At 48.1% G+C, this 26,050-nt stretch overlaps 1 protein-coding gene across 4 annotated transcripts; it reads left to right on the plus strand.

The window, feature by feature from the left end:
* The first annotated feature begins 5,818 nt into the window (after window positions 1-5,818).
* mfsd13al (major facilitator superfamily domain containing 13a-like) lies at window positions 5,819-25,677 on the plus strand. 4 transcript variants are annotated; one of them, XM_055651573.1, is made up of 7 exons: window positions 5,819-5,920; window positions 12,914-13,069; window positions 15,600-16,328; window positions 16,920-17,074; window positions 18,271-18,354; window positions 19,149-19,292; window positions 21,003-25,677. In XM_055651573.1, exons 2-7 carry the CDS (start codon window positions 12,920-12,922, stop codon window positions 21,142-21,144), a joined length of 1,404 nt encoding a protein of 467 aa, XP_055507548.1. In that variant the 5' UTR covers window positions 5,819-5,920; window positions 12,914-12,919; the 3' UTR covers window positions 21,145-25,677. The 4 variants fall into 4 exon arrangements, with proteins under 4 accessions (XP_055507548.1, XP_055507549.1, XP_055507547.1 ...); XM_055651574.1 differs by having other exon boundaries at window positions 5,837-5,924; XM_055651575.1 differs by lacking the exon at window positions 5,819-5,920 and adding an exon at window positions 14,257-14,339 and having other exon boundaries at window positions 12,933-13,069.
* Window positions 25,678-26,050: the final 373 nt, after the last annotated feature.

Here is a 26,050-nt window from a genome sequence, read left to right on the forward strand (position 1 = left end):
AGAGCTCTATCTAATTCTCTCTTGAAAGCATCCAGAGAACTAGCCTCCACTGCCTTCTGAGGCAGAGAATTCCACAGACTCACAACTCTCTGTGTGAAAAAGTTATTCCTCATCTCTGTTCTAAATGGCCTACCCCTTATTATTAAACTGTGGCCTCTGGTTCTGGATGCCCCCAACATCGGGAACATGTTTCCTGCCTCTAGCGTGTCCAAACCCTTAGTAATCTTATATGTTTCAATAATATACCCTCTCATCCTGGGTTTTGGAGAGGGTGTAGAGGAGGTTTACCAGAGTGATGCCTGGATTAGGGGGTATTAACTATAAGGAGAGTTTGGGCAGACTTGGATTATTTTCTCTGGAATGCCATAGGTTGAGGCGACCCTCTGTGGAATTCTCTGCCTCATAGGGCAGTGGAGGCAGACAGTGGATGCTTTCAAGAGAGAGCTAGATAGGGCTCTCAAAAATAGCTGAGTCAGGGGATATGGGGAGAAGGCAGGAACGGGGTACTGATTGGGGATGATCACATTGAATGGCAGTGCTGGCTCAAAGGGCCGAATGGCCTACTCCTGCACCTATTGTCTATTGTCTATTGTTTCTTGACCCGATTGATCTATATATAACTATGAGAGGCATAGATAGGGTGGACAGTCAGACCCTTTTTCCCAAGTTGGAAATGACAAAGACTAGAGAGCGTAGTTTTAAAGTGAGAGAGGCAAAGTTTAAAGGAAATATGCAGGGCAGGTTTTTAACACAGAGGTTGATGGGTGCCTGAAACATGCTGCCGGGGCTGGTGGTGGAGGCAGATACAATAGTGGCATTTAAGAGGCGTTTGGAGAGGCACATAGATATGCAGGGAATGGAGGGATGTGGATCATGTGCAGGTAGAGGAGATTAGTTTAATTTGGCATCATGTCCGGCACAGGCATTGTGGGCTGAAGGCTGAAGGGGGGGGGGCGCATAGCGTAAGTGGGTACTTGTGGTCGGCATGGACAAAAAAGTGGGCCGAAGGGCCTGTTTCCGCAGTCTATGATCCCGATTCTCCCAGTTGCTGAATTCTTCGGGAATAAGAGAGAAATTCTATCACAAACAAGACCACAGGAAAATTCTACTCGTGGAACCATTATCAGGCAATTGAACCATCCTATCAACAACTAGTGTCCTGAGATACCATCTAGCTCATTGGAGACTCTTGGACTATCTTTAATCAGACTTTACTGGATTTATCTTGCACTAAACGTTATTCCATTTACCCTGTATCTGCACACTGTGGATGGATCGATTGCAATCATGTATAGTTTTTCCACTGACTGGATAGCACGCAACAAAAAAGCTTTTCACCACGTAGGAAGGAACTGGCGACGCCAGTTTATACTGAAGATGGACACAAAATGCTGGAGTAACTCATCAGGTCAAGCAGCATCTCTGGAGAAAATGAATAGGTGACCTTTCAGGCCAGAAACCTTCAGACCCTGAGCTTTTCACTATACTCCAGCACACCTGACAATAAATTAAACTAAACATTAGTTTTCTCCCACAGAACCTTTGGGATGGTGTTTTTCCTGGGATAAATGTCAAGTAGTACAAATTTCAAAGCTTATTTTGCTTGATTCAGTGGAACTGGGGCTGACCTCTGCATGATCTGACGTGTCCTGGTGAAAGTCCTCCCTCTATCTCCAGCTGCTTATTGCTGCTGTGTCTTGCTCAGCATTAAACCAAGATATTATCTGATTGAAGGTGTGGCAGAAACACTGGCAGGAGCAAGCTCCAAAACCCAGTAACCTGTAACGAAAATCATCTGGTCAAAGGTGAGGGTAGTTTATGTCGTAACCTAATCTTCTAGATGATTTATTAAACTGAGGCTCTCTCAAATGATTGTAAAAAGTCCCAAGGTACGATATTAAACCGGAGGTCAGGGTGCAGTTTAGTTTAGTGATACAGCGTGGAAACAGGCCCTTCGGCCCACCGAGTCACCAACCCCATACACTAGCACTATCCTATGCACAATGGACAATTTACAGAGGGCCAATTAACCTACAAACCTGCACATCTTTGGGATGCGGGAGTAAACAGGAGCACCCGGGACGGAGGAGACTCACATGGTCACGGGGAGAATATGCAAACTCCACACAGACAGCATCCAAGGTCAGGATCGATCCCGGGTCTCTAGCGCTGTAAAACAGCAGCTCTACCACTGTGCCGCCCCATAGTTGGTAACACAAGAAGATAGAGCGGTGAAGAGGGCATGTAGAATGCTTGCCTTCATCGCTCAGGGCATGGAGTATAAAAGTCAGGAAGTCATGTTGCAACTTTAGAGGGAAAAAGATACAAAGTGCTGGAGTAACTCAGTGGGTTAGGCAGCATCTCTGGAGAACGTGGACAGGCTACGTTTCAGGTTGGGACCCTTCTTGAGTCTGAAGAAAGGACCTGACCTTTTACTTCATCTATCCGTCCACTAGAGTCTCTGACTGACTTGTTGAGTTACTCCAGTAACTTGTGTCTTTTTTGGTAAGCCTGCAATTCCTCCTGTTTAGATTTTGTAACAAATATGCATGCAGTTCTGGTTGCCCATTACAAGCAGGAAGCAGAGCTTCAGAAAGGATGCAGAAGAGGTTTACCAGATTCTGTCCCTGAATTAGAGAGTATTAGTTATAAGGAAAGGTTGGACAAACGGATTGTTTTCTCTGGAATGCTGGAGGCCGAGGGGAGACCTGATAGGTGTATACAATTATGAGGCATAGATAAGGTAGACAATCAGAACCTTTTTACCAAGGTGGAAATGTCAAAAGTCTTTTACCCAGAGTAGGGGAATCAAGAAACAGAGGACATAGATTTAATGTGAGAGGGGAAAGATTTAATAAGAATCCAAGGGGCAATATTTTCACACCGAGGTTTGTCGGAGGAGGTAGTAGAGGCAGGTCCTGTAACACCATTTAAAATACTTTTGGACAGGTACATGGATAGGATAGGTTTAGAAGGATATGGGCCAAAAGTGGGGCAGGTGGGACTAGTGTACATGGGGCATATTGGTCGGCATAGGCATGTTGGGCTGAGGGGCCTGTTTTGTGCTGTAAGAATCTAAAGGGCATAGCTTTAAGATGAGAGGGATAAAGTTTATAGGAGGTGTGCAGGAGAAGCTGAGGCCGGAGGGACAAGCTGAGGCTGGAGCCTCATAGGTTGAAGCCTCGTGGGTTGAAGCCCCATTCTCCAAAGATGCTGCCTTCGTGAGTCGACGAAGCCCGCGGCCAACGGAGTCTGCGGAACCCGCGCCTGGGGACTGGGTCGGAGGCATCTGGAATGGACCCGGTAACGATAGTGGAGAAGTCGGTACAGGCGGTCGATGATGACGCCGACCGACAGATGAGGACGGACACACGGAAGTCAGTACGTCACTGCTGGGGGAAGGAACAAAGGAGGGAAGAACAATGGGGAACCTGGCGTGGGGGGGTCGCCGTGAGGGAGGGAGGAGTGAGAACAAAGCGGGATCTGCCGCGAGGGTACTTTGTAACTTTGTAAGTGTCCTTTATGGGTGACTATTTGCATACTGTGACTTGTCACATGTGACAATAAAGTATTCAATTCAATTCAAGTAATTTGCACACAGAGTGGGAGGTGCCTGGAACATGCTGCTTGGTGGTGGTGGAGGCAGACATGATATTAAGATGCTTTTGGATAGACACACGGATATGCAAGGAATGGAAGGAGATGGATTACGTATCCATATGCCTCATAATTTTATACACTTCTATCATTTGCCTGCAGTTGGGCACTTATGCCTCGTGTAATATTTGTAGGTTAATTGGCTTAGTAAATGTAAAAAAAAATTGTCCCTAGTGGGTGTAGGATAGTGATAATGTGCGGGGATCGCTGGTTGGCATGGACCCCGTGGGCCAAAAGGGCCTGTTTCTGCGCTGTATCCCTAAACTAAACTAATCGAGAGGGCTGGTTTGATAAATTCAGGTACGAACACAGTGTTCTGTTGTACTTTATCCTTTGAGTCGCAGTCAGATAGACCCTCCACCCACACCAAGCGGCACGCGGCGATCTGGACGTGATTTTTAATCTCTGGTTTTTGGCGCCTGGCATTCAATGGATCTAGGTATCCTGGCATTCATAGGATGGAATGGAGATGACGGACTGAAGGGCCTGTGTCCATGTTGTATAACTATGACACCATGGGGCCATGGACACAGGGATTGTAAGACCTTGTACACACAGCTGAGAATTGTAGACACAAGGTACAGCTGGTGCTGATTTTTTTTTTAAAAGGAAGTACTGGATTAACTCAACAGGTCACGCAGCATCTCTGGAGAACATGGACAGGTAACGTTTGGGTCAAGGTCCTTCAGGCCAATTGTGCTGGTGGGGAGGGGGGGGAGGAGAAAGCTGAAAGGGAGGACAAAGCCTGGCAAGTGGTACAAGCAGAGATTTGTGTTGTCAAAAAAGATTTCCTTTCACACTTTATTGGTTTGTTTGTCTCCATCTTCATTTCCTTGGTTTAGAGATAGACTGAAGGAAAAATTTGACCAGTTACACGATTCATAATGTGGAAGAAGGAACTGCAGATGCTGGTTTAAACCGAAGGTAGGCGCAAAAAGCTGGAGTAACACAGCGGGACAGACAACATCTCTGGAGAGAAGGAATGGGTGACGTTTCGGGTCGAGACCCTTCTTCATGAAGCATGATACAGGGACATCCAAAATCGCTACAGTAAACCTCACTGAGGAAATGTGCAGAGGCTGACACCTCCTGGCTCCACATTGATACTACACACGAACGAAGGTCAAAACACAACGTGTTTATAAGGAGAATGCTGGAGTTACTCAACCGGTCAGGTAGCATCAAAGATCTTTGGGCAGCATCTCTGGAGGAAAGGAGTAGGTGACGTTTTGGGTGCGAGTTCTGCAACACCCTCTCACTGTTCCACCCTCTGTGATTCTGATTTGTTCTGTGCTTTTTCATACCTCTAGTTTCTACTTTCCCCTGACTGTCCGAAGAAGGGTCACCTATGCCTTTTCTCCAAAGATGCTGCCTGTCCCGCTGATTTACTCCAGCATTTTGTCTCTATCTTCGGAGTAAACCAGCATCTGCAGTTCCATCCTACACATAAATTGTTTAGTTTGGAGATACAGCAATGAAATAGGCCTTTTGGCCCACTGAGTCGATGCCAACGATCGATTGCCTGTTCATACTTGTTCTCTGTTATCCCACTTTCTCATCCACTCCCTGCACACAAGGGAAATTTAAAGAGGCTAATTAAAGTACAAACTGGCATGTCTTTGGGATGTGGGAGGAAACCGGAGCACCCGGGGAAGAGTCAAGACTGTTTTATTGTCATATGTCCTGAAACAAAACAATGACATTGTAATTTGCAGCAGCATCACAGATATGTGAACATAGTAGTCTATAAAACTTGGAATAAACAACTAAAGTTCAGAATATATATATATATAACACAAACAATAATAGTGCAGACACAAACAATGCCCCCAAGTCCCTGTAGTTTGGAGCTTATTTGGAGGTTGTAATGTTTAATAGCCTGAGGTTGTTGGGAAGAAACTGCTCCTAAATGAAGTGTGTGTGCGCGCGCGCGCGCACAGTCCCGGCCGCCACAGGGAGGTGGCGGTGGTGGAGAGGTTGTGTTTAAGAAGGAACTGCAGATGCTGGAAAATCGAAGGTAGACAAAAATGCTGGAGAAACTCAGCGGGTGCAGCAGCATCTATGGAGCGAAGGAAATAGGTAACGTTTCAGGCCGAAACCCACCGGCTGTGGTGGGGGGAGGAGGAGGGAGGAGTCATGGAGGGAGGAGGAGTCAGGGACACGCGGGTTCGGACGGGGGGGGGGGGGGAGGCCATGGCGCGCGCTGCACTTCCGGCTCCGGGAAGAGTTTGTGGAGACGGAACCGCGGGAGGTGGGAGAGAGAGTGAGTGAGTGTGGAGGGGCGGAGAGAGGAGAGGAGAGTGTGGGGGGTGGGGGGTGGGGCTGGGGGGGGGGTGGGGGATGGGGCTGGGGGGGGAATGGGGGCGGTGTGGGGGATGGGGCTGGGGGGGGTGGGGGCGGTGTGGGGGATGGGGCTGGGGGGGGAATGGGGGGCGGTGTGGGGGGGGATGGGGCTGGGGGGGGGCTGGGGGCGGTGTGGGGGATGGGGCTGGGGGGGGAGTGGGGGCGGGTGTGGGGGGGGGGGCTGGGGGGGGGGGGGGGGGGCGGTGTGGGGGATGGGGCTGGGGGGGGAGTGGGGGGGCGGTGTGGGGGGTGGGGGATGGGGCTGGGGGGGGGGTGGGGGGGTGTGTGGGGGGGGGGCTGGGGGGGGGGAGTGGGGGCGGTGTGGGGGGGGGGGCTGTGGGGGGGGGGTGGGGGCGGTGTGGGGGGGGATGGGGCTGGGGGGGGGTGGGGGGGCGGGTGGGGAGTGGGGGGGGGGGGGGCTGGGGGGGGGGGGGAGTGTGGGGGGGGGGAGGGGGGATGGGGCTGGGGGGGGGGGATGGGGGCGGTGTGGGGGATGGGGCTGGGGGGGGGAATGGGGGGCAGTGGGGGATGGGGCTGGGGGGGGGGGATGGGGCAGTGGGGGATGGGGCTGGGGGGGGGGTGTGGGGGATGGGGGGATGGGGCTGGGGGGGGAGTGGGGGATGGGGGCGGTGTGGGGGGATGGGGCTGGGGGGGGTGGGAGTGGGGGCAGTGTGGGGGATGGGAGGGGAGTGGGCTGGTTGGGGGGGGTGGAGTAGAGGGAAGAGAGGGATGGGGGGAGAGAAGGTGGGTGTGGGGATGAGAGTGGGAGCAGAGGGAGCGGGGGCTGGCCTGCAGGTCTGTAAGTGTGAGTGAGATACAGAGTAACTAATAGTGTGAGGGGATACAGTGTGAACGTTGACCAAATACAATGTAACCAGTGGTGAGGGGATACAGTGCTGTGGACACATGCTGGAGGTTGAGGGGAGTCCTGATAGAATTATAATCAAAAAGGGCCACTTTTCAACATAATTGTATAAGGGGTAAGAGTGTTGTAAAAACAAGCCTGGAAGCTTTGTGTCTCAATGGGTGTTGTGTACAGGCCACCTAACAGTAGTAGTGAAGTTGGAGATGGTATCAAACAGGAAATTAGGAATGCGTGCGACAAAGGCAAAACAGTTATAATGGGTGACTTCAATCTACATATAGGTTGGGTGAATCAAATTGGCAGGGGTGCTGGGGAAGAGGATTTATTGGAATGTATGCGGGATAGTTATCTAAATCAACATGTAGAGGAACCAACGAGAGAGCAGGCTATTTTAGACTGGGTATTGAGTAATGAGGAAGGGTTAGTTAGCAATCTTGTTGTACGTGCCCCCTTGGGCAAGAGTGACCATAATATGGTTGAGTTCTTCATTAGGATGGAGAGTGACATTGTTAATTCAGAAACAATGGTTCTGAACTTAAAGAAAGGTAACTTTGAGGGTATGAGACGTGAATTGGCCAAGATTGACTGGCAATTAATTCTAAATGGGTTGACGGTGGATATGCTACACAATGTCACGGACTACACAATGTCACGGACAGAGTGCAGAAAATCCTCAAGGGCGAAGGTGAACATCCGGAAATGGTAGTGCATGTCGGCACAAACGTCGGAAAGAAGGGGATGAATATTCTGCAGCGTGACTTTAGAGAGCTCGGAAAAATGTTGAAAAGCAGGACCTCCAGGGTTGTTATCTCCAGTTTGCTTCCAGTTCCCCGTGCTGGCGAGAGCAGGAACAGGGAGATACGGGACCTGAACGTGTGGCTGAGGAACTGGTGCACGGCGCAGGGATTTAGATTCTTAGATCACTGGGATCTGTTTTGGGGTAAGGGGGAACTGTACAAAAGGGACGGATTGCATCTTAACAGGTGTGGGACCAGCATTCTGGCAGGCAGGTTTGCCACTGCTACACGGGTGGCTTTAAACTGAATAAGGGGGGTGGGGTGTTGAATGGGACAGTGGAGGATGGAGTTAAAGGGAAAGGGTTTCTTAAATGTGTGAGCGTAGAGACCGAAGGGTGTAAAATGAGGGTAGAAGAAATAGGTAGCAAGGTGAAAAGTAAAAGTGGCAGGCAGACAAAACCAGGGCAAAAATCAAAAAGGGCCACTTTTCAACATAATTGTATAAGGGGTAAGAGTGTTGTAAAAACAAGCCTGAAGACTTTGTGTCTCAATGCAAGGGGCATTCGTAATAAGGTGGATGAGTTGAATGTGCAGATAGCTATTAATGACTATGATATAGTTGGGATCACGGAGACATGGCTCCAGGGTGACCAAGGCTGGGAGCTGAACATCCAGGGATATTCAATATTCAGGAGGGATAGACAGAAAGGAAAAGGAGGTGGGGTAGCCTTACTGATTAGAGAGGGATTAATGCAATGGAAAGGAAGGACATTAGTTTGGAGGATGTGGAATCGGTATGGGTAGAGCTGCAAAACACTAAGGGGCAGAAAACGCTGGTGGGTGTTGTGTACAGGCCACCTAACAGTAGTAGTGAAGTTGGAGATGGTATCAAACAGGAAATTAGGAATGCGTGCGACAAAGGCAAAACAGTTATAATGGGTGACTTCAATCTACATATAGGTTGGGTGAATCAAATTGGCAGGGGTGCTGAGGAAGAGGATTTATTGGAATGTATGCGGGATAGTTATCTAAATCAACATGTAGAGGAACCAACGAGAGAGCAGGCTATTTTAGACTGGGTATTGAGTAATGAGGAAGGGTTAGTTAGCAATCTTGTTGTACGTGCCCCCTTGGGCAAGAGTGACCATAATATGGTTGAGTTCTTCATTAGGATGGAGAGTGACATTGTTAATTCAGAAACAATGGTTCTGAACTTAAAGAAAGGTAACTTTGAGGGTATGAGACGTGAATTGGCCAAGATTGACTGGCAATTAATTCTAAATGGGTTGACGGTGGATATGCTACACAATGTCACGGACTACACAATGTCACGGACAGAGTGCAGAAAATCCTCAAGGGCGAAGGTGAACATCCGGAAGTGGTAGTGCATGTCGGCACAAACGATGTCGGAAAGAAGGGGATGAATATTCTGCAGCGTGACTTTAGAGAGCTCGGAAAAATGTTGAAAAGCAGGACCTCCAGGGTTGTTATCTCCAGTTTGCTTCCAGTTCCCCGTGCTGGCGAGAGCAGGAACAGGGAGATACGGGACCTGAACGTGTGGCTGAGGAACTGGTGCACGGCGCAGGGATTTAGATTCTTAGATCACTGGGATCTGTTTTGGGGTAAGGGGGAACTGTACAAAAGGGACGGATTGCATCTTAACAGGTGTGGGACCAGCATTCTGGCAGGCAGGTTTGCCACTGCTACACGGGTGGCTTTAAACTGAATAAGGGGGGTGGGGTGTTGAATGGGACAGTGGAGGATGGAGTTAAAGGGAAAGGGTTTCTTAAATGTGTGAGCGTAGAGACCGAAGGGTGTAAAATGAGGGTAGAAGAAATAGGTAGCAAGGTGAAAAGTAAAAGTGGCAGGCAGACAAAACCAGGGCAAAAATCAAAAAGGGCCACTTTTCAACATAATTGTATAAGGGGTAAGAGTGTTGTAAAAACAAGCCTGAAGACTTTGTGTCTCAATGCAAGGGGCATTCGTAATAAGGTGGATGAGTTGAATGTGCAGATAGCTATTAATGACTATGATATAGTTGGGATCACGGAGACATGGCTCCAGGGTGACCAAGGCTGGGAGCTGAACATCCAGGGATATTCAATATTCAGGAGGGATAGACAGAAAGGAAAAGGAGGTGGGGTAGCCTTACTGATTAGAGAGGGGATTAATGCAATGGAAAGGAAGGACATTAGTTTGGAGGATGTGGAATCGGTATGGGTAGAGCTGCAAAACACTAAGGGGCAGAAAACGCTGGTGGGTGTTGTGTACAGGCCACCTAACAGTAGTAGTGAAGTTGGAGATGGTATCAAACAGGAAATTAGAAATGCGTGTGACAAAGGCAAAACGGTTATAATGGGTGACTTCAATCTACATATAGATTGGGTGAATCAAATTGGCAGGGGTGCTGAGGAAGAGGATTTCTTGGAATGTATGCGGGATAGTTATCTAAATCAACATGTAGAGGAACCAACGAGAGAGCAGGCTATTTTAGACTGGGTATTGAGTAATGAGGAAGGGTTAGTTAGCAATCTTGTTGTACGTGCCCCCTTGGGCAAGAGTGACCATAATATGGTTGAGTTCTTCATTAGGATGGAGAGTGACATTGTTAATTCAGAAACAATGGTTCTGAACTTAAAGAAAGGTAACTTTGAGGGTATGAGACGTGAATTGGCCAAGATTGACTGGCAATTAATTCTAAAAGGGTTGACGGTGGATATGCAATGGAAGACATTTAAAGACTGCATGGATGAACTACAAAAATTGTTCATCCCAGTTTGGCAAAAGAATAAATCAGGGAAGGTAGTACATCCATGGATAACAAGGGAAATCAGGGATAGTATCAAAGCGAAGGATGATGTGTACAAATTAGCCAGAAAAAGCAGCATACCGGAGGACTGGGAGAAATTCAAAGACCAGCAGAGGAGGACAAAGGGCTTAATTAGGAAAGGAAAAATAGATTATGAAAGAAAACTGGCAGGGAACATAAAAACTGACTGCAAAAGTTTTTATAGATATGTGAAAAGAAAGAGATTAGTTAAAACAAATGTAGGTCCCTTGCAGTCAGAAACAGGTGAGTTGATCATGGGGAACAAGGATATGGCGGACCAATTGAATAACTACTTTGGTTCCGTCTTCACTAAGGAAGACATAAATAATTTGCCGGAAATAGCAGGGGACCGCGGGTCAAAGGAGTTGGAGGAATTGAGTGAAATCCAGGTTAGCCGGGAAGTGGTGTTGGGTAAATTGAATGGATTAAAGGCCGATAAATCCCCAGGGCCAGATAGGCTGCATCCCAGAGTACTTAAGGAAGTAGCTCCAGAAATAGTGGATGCATTAGTAATAATCTTTCAAAACTCTTTAGATTCTGGAGTAGTTCCTGAAGATTGGCGGGTAGCAAACGTAACCCCACTTTTTAAGAAGGGAGGGAGAGAGAAAATGGGGAATTACAGACCAGTTAGTCTAACATCGGTAGTGGGGAAACTGCTAGAGTCAGTTATTAAAGATGGGATAGCAGCACATTTGGAAAGTGGTGAAATCATTGGACAAAGTCAGCATGGATTTACGAAAGGTAAATCATGTCTGACGAATCTTATAGAATTTTTCGAGGGTGTAACTAGTAGCGTGGATAGGGGAGAACCAGTGGATGTGGTGTATCTGGACTTCCAGAAGGCTTTCGACAAGGTCCCACATAAGAGATTAGTATACAAACTTAAAGCACAAGGCATTGGGGGTTCAGTATTGATGTGGATAGAGAAATGGCTGGCAAACAGGAAGCAAAGAGTAGGAGTAAACGGGTCCTTTTCACAATGGCAGGCAGTGACTAGTGGGGTACCCCAAGGCTCAGTACTGGGACCCCAGCTATTTACAATATATATTAATGATCTGGATGAGGGAATTGAAGGCAATATCTCCAAGTTTGCGGATGACACTAAGCTGGGGGGCAGTGTTAGCTGTGAGGAGGATGCTAGGAGACTGCAGGGTGACTTGGATAGGCTGGGTGAGTGGGCAAATGTTTGGCAGATGCAGTATAATGTGGATAAATGTGAGGTTATCCATTTTGGTGGCAAAAACGGGAAAGCAGACTATTATCTAAATGGTGGCCGATTGGGAAAGGGGGAGATGCAGCGAGACCTGGGTGTCATGGTACACCAGTCATTGAAGGTAGGCATGCAGGTGCAGCAGGCAGTAAAGAAAGCGAATGGTATGTTAGCTTTCATTGCAAAAGGATTTGAGTATAGGAGCAGGGAGGTTCTACTGCAGTTGTACAGGGTCTTGGTGAGACCACACCTGGAGTATTGCGTACAGTTTTGGTCTCCAAATCTGAGGAAGGACATTATTGCCATAGAGAGAGTGCAGAGACGGTTCACCAGACTGATTCGTGGGATGTCAGGACTGTCTTATGAAGAAAGACTGGATAGACTTGGTTTATACTCTCTAGAATTTAGGAGATTGAGAGGGGATCTTATAGAAACTTACAAAATTCTTAAGGGGTTGGACAGGCTAGATGCAGGAAGATTGTTCCCGATGTTGGGGAAGTCCAGGACAAGGGTCACAGCTTAAGGATAAGGGGGAAAATCCTTTAAAACCGAGATGAGAAGAACTTTTTTCACACAGAGAGTGGTGAATCTCTGGAACTCTCTGCCACAGAGGGTAGTTGAGGCCAATTCATTGGCTATATTTAAGAGGGAGTTAGATGTGGCCCTTGTGGCTAAGGGGATCAGGGGGTATGGAGAGAAGGCAGGTACGGGATACTGAGTTGGATGATCAGCCATGATCATATTGAATGGCGATGCAGGCTCGAAGGGCCGAATGGCCTACTCCTGCACCTAATTTCTATGTTTCTATGTTTCTATATACAATTAGAAGAGGCAATTATGAGAGACATAGATCGTGTAGACAGTGCAAACCTTTTTCTCAGGGTGGAAATGTCAAAGATAACTTTGACATTAAGATATCAAAGGCATATATTTTAGTTGAAGGAGATGTGTGGGGCATAGCTTATAGGTGAGAGGGGCAAAGAATAAAGGAGATATGGGGGGCAAGTTTTTCTTTACACAAAGGGTGGTGGGGGACTGGAACATGCTGCCAGCAGTGGTTTGATAGCAGTGGTTAAGAGATATTTAGTTCTGTATGTAGATATGGAGGGATTGGATGGGAGGTGGATCACGTGCAGGCTGGGGAGAACACTTTAACTTGACATCATGTTGGGTAAAGACATTTGGACAGGTGCATGAACAGGTTTAGAGGGTTGGGCTTGGCAGGTTGAGATGTACTGTTCTGTGTTCTGTTATTCTCTTTGGTGATGCAGCAGAAGATGGGCTGGCTGGGGATCCAGCAGAATGCGCTGGCTTTCTCCTTCACCACGCTGGCCGCTGGCCTCATGAACAACATCCTCAGCTTCTACTATGTCAAGCTCTTCTTAAACCGCTACAAGATTTCTGAGGGAGATTTTCAACAGGCGCAGGTGAGTTGTACAGTTCTTGACTACGCTTTTAAATGAGATGCAGGGAACTTCAGGTGCAGCAGGTAGAGCCGCTGCCTTGGAGCGCCAGAGGCTTGGGTTCAATCCTGACCTCGGGTGCTGTCTGTGTGGAGTTTGCACGTTCTACCTGTGACCACGTTGATTTCTTCCATGTGCTCTGGTTTGCTCCCTCATCCCTAAGGCGTGCAGGATTGTAGGTTAATTGGCCTCTGTAAAATGTGTAGGGAGTGGATGAGAAAGTGGGATAACATAGAACTAGTATGAAAGGGCGATTAATGGCGGCACGAACTCGGTAGGCTGAAGAGCCTGTTTCTATTCTGTATCTCTAAACCAGAATGATGACAAAGATTACAAATTGCCGGAGAAACTCAGTGGGTCAGGTGGCATCTGTGGAGGGAATGGACAGGCGACGTTTCAGGTTGGGACCCTTTTTACATCGCTCCAGGAATTAGAAATAAAAGTGTCCAGAGATGGTAGAAGGCTGGCAGGGGGAGTGTAGGAGGATTCTAAGGAAGGGCCCCGACTCCACGCTGACCAGCGATAGCCCATTTACACCAGTTCTATGTTATCCCATTTTCTCATCCACTCACTACACACTTTAACCTACAAACCTGGATGTCTTTAGGATGTGGGAGGAAACCGGAACACATGGAGGAACCCCACACGGTCACAGGGAGAACGTGCAAACTCCACACAGACAGCACCTGAGGTCAGGATAAAACCTGGGTCTCTGGCACTGTGATGCTGCGGCTCTACCTTAAATTCTGGGGGATGAGATGTATGGCAAGAAGCAGCATAAAGTCATTCAGGAAGATAGGAGGAAAGTGCTTGGGTTTTGTATGGATCAGATTGTGGTTGTTGGGGCTGGGTCGATACAGAGGGAAGCTGCAGGCTTTTGCATTGTAATTTGTGGTTTTAATGTGATTCATGAGTTTGTTTTTGAAGGAGGAGATTAAACCTTGTGTTGTTTTACACAATAAGACTGTTGTATCCGTGTTCTGAGGTGAGAATCAGTCTGAAGAAGGGTGGCTTGTTCTTACCTATTGTACCTGAGTTTGACTTGATTATATCTATGTATAGTATTATCTGTTCTGTTAGGATATCATGCAAAACAAAGCTTTTCACTGTACCCCAATGCACGTGACAGTAATAAGTATCTATCTCAATAGGGCGGTTGCACATAAGGTCACTGGGTCATAGGGCTCGACGCACGGAGCCGCTCAATCCATCTGGAGGACATCCGTCACTTCCGGTATATGTTATTAATGCTAGAAACTCGTGCTTTCCTACCTGTTAAAAGCCGCCAAAATTTTGAATTTTTGCTCTGAAAAAATTTGTGGGAGTCGGAATAAGTGTGAGAGACATAACTTTAGAATTCCAAAAGTGAAGCGAAATGAAGGTAAAGAGAAGCCAGAACTGAAGGGAGAACAGCAGCTAAAGCGCTTGGTAAACATTGGCCGTGCAGATATCGGAATTGAAAATATTTGGAATTATCGCGTTTGCTCACTGCATTATATCGGCAGTAAGGCATTACTTGTGTTTTTTTTTATTCCTTTGGTATCTAAAACTTCTCAGAAGTGATAAATCTTGCTGTAAATTTTTCTTCAGATGCGTTTTCATTTTGTATGTAAAAACCCACTTGGGAACCATGGGCGATTTAAAAAAATTACAGCAAATTTATCACTTCTGAAACTTTTTAGATGCCAAAGGAATCAAGAAAAAACACAAATAATGCCTTAGTTGATGAAATGCAGTGAGAAAAAAAGGCCAATATTCGCCAAGCACTCTGGCTGTTGTTGTCCCTTCAGCTCTCGCTTCTATCTACCGTCATTTCTCCTCACTGTTGGAATTCTGAAGTCGGCTAAATGTCTCACACGCTTATCCCGATTTCCATAATTATTTACAGCGCAAAAATTGACAAAAATTGAACCAGGGGCCACAGTTTAAGAATAAGGGGTAATCCATTTAGAACGGCGATGAGGAAAAAAAAAATTCACACAGACGGTGCGATTCTCTGCCTCAGAAGGCAGTGGAGGCTAGTTCTCTGGATGCTTTCAAGGGAGAGCTAGATAGGGCTCTTAAAAATAGAGTCAGGGGATATGGGGAGAAGGCAGGAACGGGGTACTGATTGTGGACGATCACCCATGATCATATTGAATGGCGGTGCTGGCTCGAAGGGCTGAATGGCCTACTCCTGCACCTAGTCTATTGTCCATAAAGCTTTTCATTGGTTTGGATTTAGTGATACAGCATGGAAACAGGCCCTTTGACCCACTGAGTCCACACCAACCAACACTAGTTCTATCTCACACACTAGGGGCAATTTACAGAAGCAAAATGACCTACAAACCCACATGTTTTTAGAGTGTGGGAGGATGCTGGGACAAACCCATGCGGTCACAGGGAGAACGTGCAAACTCCACACAGACGGGACATGAGGTTGGGATCGGTACACGTGACAGTAATAAAGCTGACCTGGTGACGATGTCTAACCACCACCTTTTCTCCGCAGGTGATCTTCATGGTGTGGAACGCCTTCAACGATCCGCTCTTTGGCTACTTGCAGGACAACTCCAGGCTACCATGTTGCTCACAGCGTCGCCTCTCCATCCTGTACGGCGCCCCACTCTACGCTGCCGCCTTCCTGTTGCCGTGGTTTCCCTGGCGGGAATACACGGAGGGTGACTGGCTGTGCGGGCTGCACCTGCTGGTGGCTCTGTGTGCCTATGACGGGATGCTCACCTTTGTGCTTCTGGCCCAATGCTCGCTCTTCGCTGAGATCTCCAACCTGCACGAGAGCCGGTTACAGCTCATCAAATACAACCAGGTGGCCTCCATCGCCGGCTCCTCCAGCGTCCTCTTCTGCGGCCTCCTCTCCAACAACATGGAGAACTTCTCCCACTTCCAGCTCGTCGTCCTCTCTGTGGCCGCGCTGGCCCTCGCCTGCATGGTCTACAGCGGGCAGCATTGCGTCAGTCAATACGAGCAGGGCGAGAGGTCGGCCAAGGACATGGCGAACAACGCCCCCAACCTCTCCTGGAGCTCCATCTTCTACCTCACCAAACAGATCGTCACCCAGAGGAACTTCGTCCTGTTCGTCAGCATGAACTTCTTCCAGGTCTTCCACCTGGCCTTCCTCAACAACTTCATGATGATCTTCGCTGACCAGCTCATCCCCCGCAATCTGCTGCCGACCATGGCGAAGAGCATCATGTACGGAGCTGGCTTCATCTGTCCCCAGGTCAGCCATCCTGTTGAAAATCTCCACAACTCCTGTTCCTCAATCCCATCCCCCTCTGGTGAAAGAACAACACCCCGTTTTCCCCCCCCCCCCCCCCCCCTCCCCCTTCCCCCCCCCCCCCCCCCCCATTTATCCCTCCCATTCCCCCATCCCCCCCCTCTCTCCCCTCCCCCATTCCTGTTTTCCATTCCCAAATCCTCTCCCTTCCTAGCTCAGCTTGCTGCACATCGGCACGGTTGCCCAGTAACCAATTGTCCACCGCTGATTATCCACCCCTTCCTCGGTTTATTCCAAAGTTGTTCCGCTTCCTGTAAACTTCATCTCTTTCCCCCTGCAGATGCTGGTTTACAAAAAGTGACACAAAATGTTGGAGTAACTCAGTGGGGTCAGGCAGCATCCCTGGAGAGCACGGATACGTGATGTTTTGGGTCGGGACCTTCGTACAGCCTGAAGCCCCGAAATGTCGCTTATCCATGCTCCCCAGAGATGCCGCCTGACCCGCTGAGTTCATCCAGCACTTTCTGTTATTTTTGTAAACCAGCACCTGCAGTTCCCAGTATCTCCATTGAATGTGTTCTCGTCTCTTCCCAGCTCTTGGTTCTCAGCAGCCATTCACTGTTGAAGAAGTATGGTTATTACAAAATCATCCTCTCTGTCTTCTATCTGGAGTTGTGCAGTGCGACGGTCATGCTGATTTTGGGTCCATCTCATTACTACCTGTTGTCTTTCTTCCTCGTTGGGAACATGTAAGTGTTACATCTCTCCATTGTTCAGTGGAGTTTTTATTGTCACATGTGCCAAGTGCAAAGGCACCATTTTCAAAGCTCTAGTTGTTTTGAGCGGCTCCCATTCTATACGAGGCCCAGGCTGCTGTGGGGCTCCCAGCCGTTGCCTTCCTTGGACGTGCGGGTCGACCTGTGAACCGACGTCCATCTCCTCGCCCGTCTGCCTTTGTTCCCCGGGGGAGCCTCCCGCAGCCAACCTCGAGGGCGTGGTAGACCAGACCCTGGTTCCGTCTCCTCTCTTACCGGCCTCGCTCCTCGCCCGTCACATCCGTCATCATCACCGGCTCCGTCCTCCCAGTCTCTGGTCATCAGGTCCGAGCAGGTGCAGGCTCGGTGGCTCCCCCTACAGGTGGGCGGGGTGGGCTCGGTGGCTCCCCCTACAGGTGGGAGGGGTGGGCTCGGTGGCTCCCCCTACAGGTGGGAGGGGTGGGCTCGGTGGCTCCCCCTACAGGTGGGAGGGGTGAGCTCGGTGGCTCCCCCTACAGGGGGGAGGGGGTGGGCTCGGCGACCTCTCCCTGTAGACCGTGGCCATCTGGGAGCCTCAGTCACGCACGGCCCTCCAGCCACTTCCCCTCATTGTGGTGATGTGATCGCATCAAATCACTAAGCACTGGAAGAACTCAGCAGGTCAGGCAGCATCTGTGGGGGGAATGGACAGATTAAAGATTAAAAATGCATGGATCTTTTGGACCAGAGGGCACAGCCTCAGAATAGTTGGACGTTCCTTTTAGAATGGAGATGGGGAGGGATTTCTATAACCAGAGGGTGGTGAACCTGTGGAATTTGTTGCCCCAGAGAGCCGTGGAGGCCAAGTCATTGGGTATTTTTAAAGCGGAGATCGACAGATTCTTAATTAGTCAGGGTGTCATAGGTTACACGGAGAAAGCAGGAGAATGGGGTTGAAAGGGAAAGATAGATCAGTCGTGATAGAATGGTGGAGCAGACCAGATGGACCGAATTGGGTCTGAATCTGGAGGCCTTCCTGCTTTGACCTGGAAGGATCCCAACTCGGACCGTCACCTATCCATTCATGTTCTGCAATTGCTGCCTGACCCACTGAGTTACTCCAGCACTGTGTGTCCATCTTCCTGCCCTGACTGTCGTGAGTGGCTTTTGTTGACGTGAATCATTTGATCCTTGTCCTTGTTGCCTCTCAGGGTGATGGTATCGGCAGCCTTCAGCCTCTTTAACTTGCCTCTGGCGGATATTATTGACGCCGACCTTCAGAAGTATAAACGCAGGTACGTCATAGAGAGAAATGCAGCAGGGAAACAGGCCCTTCAGCCCACTGAGTCCATGCTGACCATCGACCAACTATTTCCACTCACCCTACGCTAATCTTATCCAACTTTATTCTCTTCATTTTGTCATCAACTCACCTGCATAATTGGAGCCAGGAGGGTTCTGACTTAAAACGTCACCTCTCCATGTTCTCCACAGATGCAGTCAGTCCCATTGAGTCACTCCAGCACTTTGTGTCTTTTTTTGTAAACCAGTGTCTGCAGTTCTTTGTGAATCCATACCAGTTCTATGTGATCCCACTGTCTCATCCACTCCCTACACACTAAGGACAATTTACAGAGGGCCAATTAAATTACAAACTTGCACTAGAGTTGCTGCCTTGCAGCACCAGAGACCCGGGTTTGATCCTACAGGTGCTGTCTCTACAACGTTTGTATGTTCTCCATGTGACCACGTAGGTTTTCTCCAGGTGATCCGGTTTCCTCTTACACTCCAAAGATGGACGGGTTTGTAGATAAATTGGTCTCAGTAATATTGTAAATTGTCCCTACTGTGTAGGATAGTGTTAGTGTCGGCGTGGACTCGGTGGGACTAAGGGCCAGTATCCGCACTGTATCTCCAATGTCTATGGATTGAATGAAGGAGTAGGCTCGATGGACTGAATGGCCTAATTCTGCTCCTGTGTTTTATTGTTTTATGTAAGGGATGTGGAAGTTGCTATAGAAATGCAAGCTCTATCTATATTAGTAGATGTTGGCAATTTACTTGAATGTGTGGTGTTGACTCTGCCCAGCTTCCCGCTGTCTTCCATGGTGTTCGGAACCAACGCCCTGTTTACAAAGCCGGCCCAGTCTCTAGCACCCATGCTGGTTGTAACCATACTTAATCAGTATGACTACGAGAAACTGAAGGACATCGCTACACTGACTAACCAAAGGTAAGAATACACCAGGGCAACAGAATCAGTCGCCAGTGTTATTACTGCAAGCAAACACTAACAATGGTAGAAATGATCTCCACCTCATGCTGCCTCAGGAAAGCAGCTAACATCATCAAAGACTTGTCCCACCCCGGTCATTCCTTCTTCTCCCCACTCCCACCCAGCAGAAGGTACAGAATCTTGAATTGTGTACCACCAGACTCACGAACAGCTTCTTCCCCTCTGTTATCTGGCTTTTGAGCAGTCCTTCCATAAGCTATGGTACTGTCCGATTCACCTCTACTCCATTGCGGACATTGGACTTTGTCTCTGGAACTGATGCGCTACAATGCTGGGAACAATATTCTGACTCTGTATCTTCCCCTGCTCTTCCTGTTGTACCTGACTTGATTAATTAATTTGATTGATTAATTATATTTGATTTGATAGTGGCAGACTAATATTGTCATTGTACATTAGTAAACTTTATAATAATACAACTACTCCCTAAACCTGCTCAGCCAGTCAAGCAGCATATGTGGAGCAAGAATTAGAATGAATGTTTTGGGTATTCTGAGCTCCATCTAAGGGAAGTTAAAATGATTTATCTTTGACATTTCCACCCTAGAGAAAAAAAATCAAGTTTGCCCAATCTCTCCCTGTAGCTAATATCCTCTAATCTAGGTAGCATTCCAGTAAACCTCCTCTGCACCCTCTCCAAAATCTCCACATCCTTCCCAGTAATGGTGCAATCAGAACTGCACTCAATACTCCATTGGGCGGCACGATGGTGTAGCGGTAGAGCTACTGCCTTACAGCGCCAGAGGCCCAGGTTCGATCCTGACTACAGGTGCTTGTCTGTACAGAGTTTGTACATTCTCCACTGACCTGCATGGGTTTTCTCCAAGATCTTCTGTTTCCTCCCACACACCAAAGGCGTACAGGTTTGGAGGCTAATTGGCTTGGTATAAATGTAAATTGTCCCTAGTATGTGAGGGTCGGAGTGGACACGGTGGGCCGAAGGGCCTGTTTCCCCATTGTATCTCTAATCTAAACTAAATTAAACTCCAAAGGCAGCCAGACCAGAGTCCTCGTACTCGATGGGCCAAAGGGCCTGTTTCCGTCTTGTATCTCAAATCTAAATTAACCTACAAAACTATTTGTTTGCTGTAGGCCATGTCTTTAGTTGGTTTGGCCCCAACTTCTCCCTTTGCCAAACATTTTAACTCTGCTTCCCATTCCCATAATGATCTTTTATCCTGGGCCTCCTCCACTTACATGAAGCTACATGGAAATTGTAGCCTACGTTGCTTGGGCATCTATTAATTTTGATTTCTCCAATTTGCATTCCCTCTCTCTCTCTCTCCTTCCCTCGCCCGCCCCAGTCATCCTGCTAGATTCACTGTTCATATCCCTTCGTTATGGCCACAGCCAACAATGGACCATTGTGGGCTCCAGCTTTCCTTGGTCATCGATGACGACTCTGATTTGTTCTGAACATTTTCATCTCTCTAGTCTCCCCCTCCTCTGACTCTTAGTCTGAAGAAGGGTCTCGATCCAAATCGTCACCAATTCCTTCTCTCCAGAGATGCTGCCCTGCTGAGTTACTCCAGCATTTTGTGTCTGTCTTCCTATGCTTTGTTCCCTGGAATGTTTAGCCCTGCAGAGGCAGAGTTTGCTGGTGCTCTTTGAGAAGATAACTCTGTCCCGTTTGTTTCTTTCTGGCAGTGGCCTGGAGGATCTTCACCGTGTCATGTTTGGGCTTGTCTGCCTGACGCCAATGTGCATCGCGCTCCTGCAGATCCTCGCCTGGACTCCTTTCTCTATCCGGGAGAGCCACGCTGACGTGCCCAAGTACCTCGACTCCTAAAGACCACCCATCCTCGATGGGAAGACCACAGATCCCGTATCCCTCAAGCTGAGGTCCTGGGGTTCATTATTGTAGTAGTGATAGAGCTGACAAGGTGGGGACATTTTAAATTTGGTTTTCTGTTTATTCCTTCTTGAGACTCGGGGATCTCAATACTCGCGGATCCCGTTGTCTTTGGGAATGTGGTGTCGTCGGTGAAGCCACTTTGTGCGTTGGTGATACGAGGAACTGCAGGCGCTCGAATATTGATTAAAGCGCAAAGTCTGGAGGAACTCGGCATCGGTGGAGGGAGTGGACAGGCGACGTTTCGGGTCGGCACCCGCAACACACTGGTTGTCGGGGTGGGGAGGACCAGGGCATTGAAGCGATGACAATGGTGGACGAGGGATAAATGGACCCAGTGCGGAGGATGTGATGGTGTGGTGCTACTTGTACTCTGGGACTGATGTGGGAGTTGCAGAATACACCTACACCAGTGGATGGAGTAGTAGTGTCCCAGTAGTGGACGATGCAGGTGGTGACTGGACTGTGGATCATGTGGGGATCTTTGTCCTGGATAATATTCCCTGTTGCTCTCCATACACCAGACCCAGGCACATATCTCTGGATCAGTCAGTGTGTTGAGTACAAACAAGAGTCGAGTCAAGTCAAGACTTTTTAATTGTCATATGTACCAACAACGGAACAATGAAATTCTTACTTGAGGCAGCTTAACAGGTCTCTAAACACAACACACATAAGTAATATATAATAAACAAAAAAATCAATAAATTAATAACCATAAAACCAGTGCAAAAACCCCCTAAAGTCTTTAGTGCAACCAAAGACAATATATAGTTCATATTTGATGTAAGTGTTGTGTAGTGTTCAAGTGGGAAGAAGCTGTTCTTGGTTTTCAGGCTCCTGTTTCTTCTTCCCAATGGTAGGAGTGAAATGAGAGCATGGCCAAGATGATGCTGGCTGCCTTTTTGAGCCAGTGACTCCTGTAGATCACTTTGATGGTGGGGAGATCAGTACCCATGATGGACCAGGCAGTGTTCACCTGTTTTTGCAGTCATCTTCATTCCTGGCCACCCGAACTAGGCAGTGACGCAACCAGTCAATATGTTCTCTACTGTACACCTGTAGAAGTTCAAGAGTATCCATTGACATACAGCTCCTCAATCTTCTAAGGAAGTAGAGGTATTGATGGGCTTTCTTCATGAATACATCATTGTGTTGGGTCCAGGGCAGAACTTCAGAGATGTGTCCAACCAGGAACTTGAAGTTGTTGACTATCCACCACCATCCCGTCGATGAAGACAGGTTTGTAGATACTTTTCCTTCCTCTTTCAAAGTCCACAATCAGTTCCTTGGTTTTACTGGCGTTCAGAGCAAGGTGGTTGTTCTGGCACCAGCGAGGTTATTGTTCTGTGTTTGGTCAATCGATCGACCTCCTCCTGTACGCTGACTCATCATCAACTGTAATTGGTCCAAAAGAGGTGCTGCTGTCGGCAGTTGTGGGAGTTGGAACTGTGTGCGGCTACACCATCATTAGTATAGAGTGAGTAGAGCAGGGAGCTGAGCACGCAGCCTTGAGGTGCCCCCGTGCTGATGGTTATCGAGGAGGAAGTGTTGCTGCCAACTCGTACTGATTGTGTTCTGATGAGAAAATTGAGGATCAAAAAAACATGCCATACTGTGGCGACATTTTGCAAACAGCACAACTCCCAGGCACACTTCCCTGAATCGGTCAGTGTATTGAGTACAGGCAAGAGTCGAGTGTTTAATTGTCAAATGTACCAACAACAGAACAATGAAATTCTTACTGGCAGCAGCATGGTGCCAAAACATGGCGTCTCTTGCATGTGGGATCAGTGCACTATTTCTGTACATCGGGGATGTGCTTAGTTATGGCAATACTCAACTGGGCTGTTAGTAAGAAAATAATTTCACTGTGCGTTTGCACTTCACGCATGCGACAATAAAAGAACCATTGATAACAGGCATGTAAACACAATGCACAAAACCAAAAGTCCTTAATGCAGCCAAAGACAGTCCATTGAAGTTTATAGTTAAGGTTAGTGTTGTGCAGTGTTCAAGATCCTGCTGGGTGTTGGGAAGAAGCTGTTCTTGAACCAGATGGTCAGGGTTTTCGGGCTCATGTACCTTCTTGCTGATGATAGGAGCGAGATGAGTGCGTGGCCAGGGTGGTGTGGGTCTTTGATGATACTGGTTGCCTTTTTGAGCCATAGTTACGCGCTTCTTCCATTATCACTGGGACCAAGCAAACATCCTGCCTTCTGGGTGTGTGAGGATGACGGATTTCTGATGTGGAAAACACAAATTATTTTACAAAGGGTGAGGCAGAGATGAAGGAGGGAACATGAACACACCACCTGAGGGCAGGGCAGCACCCCAAGGATGTGGTGCCTCCCCGCTGCTTTTTGGTGAACTAATCTCCATGGCAACAAACACAAATCCCTGATGAATTGGGAAATATTTTTTATTTTCTAAGATATAGTGTAGAAACAGGTTCTTCGGCCCAAACAAGACAATGCCAACCAGCGATCATCCCATATACCAGCACTAACCTACACACTAGGGACTATTTACAATTTTTACTGAAGCCAATTAATCTACAAACCTGCACGTCTTTGGAGTGTGGAAGAAAACCCACGCGGTCATAGGGAGAACGTGTAAACTCCGTACAGACAGCAACCGTAGTCAGGGTCGAACCCGGGTCTCTGGCATTGCAAGACAGCAGCTTTATTGCTGCACCACTGTGCCATCCTACATTGTTGAATGTCCTGTGGAGGTTGCCTGAGTCTGGCCTGCCAATTAGGCTGTGGGAGAACTAACTGCATTGGCCACAACTGGGTCCAATCTGCCTTTAGCTTTGTGCCAAAACGTCTACTCGAGGATCTGAGGAGGGGTGTCTTCACTCATTCACATCTCACTCTCCACTGAAACAAATAGTTACAGGGTCAAATATAGACACAAAGTGCTGGAGTAACCCAAAGAAGTTTGAAGAAGGGTCCTCACCTGAAACATCACCTTTTTCTCCAGAGATGCTACCTGACCCACTCAATTACTAATCTAGGCACTTTGTGTCTATATTTGGTATAAACCAGCATCTGCAGATCATAGCACCAGGGTGATACCACCAAATGCAACATTTATAGTGAAATACTGCAACTGCTCATTTCCAATGTTGCAAGTGTTTGCCTTCCAGCTGAAAAACTAAAGAAAAGCGAATCACGAGAAGCGAACCGACATTGCTACAAAGAAACACTCTCTTTGTGGTATCGTGAGAACATAGAACAAACCACGACAAGGGAGAGGGCAGGAGAATGGGGTTTGAAGAGAAAGATAGATCAGCCATGATTAAATGGCGGAAAGGCTCCAAAGGCCGAATGGCCTAATTAAGTTCCTGTGTTATAGAACACAGGAACAGGCCCTTTGGCCCTCTATGTCTGTGCCAAACATGATGCCAGTTAAACTATTCTCCTCTGTCTGTATATAATTCATATCCCTCCATTCCCCTCGTATCCAAAAGCCTCTTAAACCCCACTATCCCATCTGCCTCCACCACCACTCCTAGCAGCATGTTCCAGGTAAACTTTAGACAGAACGAACTGCAGATGCTGGTTTACAAAAAAATGTAACTCAGCCAGTCAGGCAGCATTTCTGGAACATGGATATGCGATGCTTTGGATGTGACGAAGGGTTCCGACTCAAACATCACCTATCGCTGTTCTCCAGAACTGCTGCCTAACCTGATGAGTTAAGGGCCTGTCCTTCTTGGCCGTCATTTGCGCCTCATTTACGCATCATATGTAAAATAGGTCGACGCGTCGTGATGCGCGATGTTGCGCGCAAATCACACTCCAGCACAGCCGTCTGGTGCGCGTCACGTCATTAGAATGACCTGCGGCACACGGCGACGTAACCATGCGTCACCACACAATACACGTGAGACGGGACGTCAGCATCCGACTCCAATGCGTCAGCGTGCGTACGTGATACGTCACGCAGGTGGCGCGCGAGGATTTTGTTACGCTACAAAATCCTGGAGCGCCGCGCGATACTTCGCGCCACCACATGCGATTCCATGCCTCACCATGCGCAATGCGTGCGTCACGACGCGACAACCTATTTTACAGATGACGTGTAAATGACGGCCAAGTGGGACAGGCCCTTTACTCTGGCACTTTCTGTTCTTTAAACTTTGTCCCTCTCGCCTTAACACAGTGCCTTCCATTCATTGCCATTACAAAGAACAGTGCCTTTCTCATCCTCCTAGTGTTTTTGTGCCAGTGATGAATTTTGGAAATACTGTCATGTGACAACCACAGTAATCTGCTGGGAACAGCGGAGATATATAACCGAATCCTCAGGTGGCAGCAGTGTTGGTTGGGACCTTTGGGGAAGTCACCCCTACTCTTTACAATATCGTGACTGTGTGAATTTAGAGTAAATGCCAGGAATTAAACATCATGGTCTTTAAAAAACAAAATCAGAATTTTCAATGCAATAAAAACACATTCCTGATCTTGGCATCTGGATATCTTTATTTATTATAAACATGAAAGCAAACCTAACTTGTCCTTCTCAGACTTTAAGTTGGGTGTCGTTATTGTGTCGGGTCAAGGGAGGAGATCCTGCAGCCCATTGGCCCACAGCGGGTAGAGCCAGTGCTTCACAGCGCCAGAGACCCGGGTTCAATTCTGACCTCGGGTGTTGTCTGTGAAGTTTGCATGTTCTTCCTGTGACTATGGGTTTCTTCCAGCTGCATCTGAGGCGCGGCTCCGGCGGAGCTGCCACGTTACCGGGGGCGGTTCGGAGAGGAGGGGGGCAGTGGGAAGGGAGGGGTTAAAGAGGTGGGCGGGGGCAGAGTAGAGAGAGAGAGAGAAAGGGGGGGAAC

The sequence above is a fragment of the Leucoraja erinacea genome, chromosome 20 (assembly GCF_028641065.1).
Source record: "Leucoraja erinacea ecotype New England chromosome 20, Leri_hhj_1, whole genome shotgun sequence".
Classification (NCBI taxonomy): Eukaryota; Metazoa; Chordata; class Chondrichthyes; order Rajiformes; family Rajidae; genus Leucoraja; species Leucoraja erinaceus.

Bases quoted from the DNA above. Each gene is read 5' to 3' on its own strand.
- mfsd13al (XM_055651572.1), top strand. From the start codon at position 12,908: ATGCAGCAGAAGATGGGCTGGCTGGGGATCCAGCAGAATGCGCTGGCT. The intron at 13,070-15,599 runs GTGAGTTGTACA...TTTTCTCCGCAG, and splicing joins GAGATTTTCAACAGGCGCAG to GTGATCTTCATGGTGTGGAA. The intron at 18,355-19,148 runs GTACGTCATAGA...GACTCTGCCCAG, and splicing joins CTTCAGAAGTATAAACGCAG to CTTCCCGCTGTCTTCCATGG.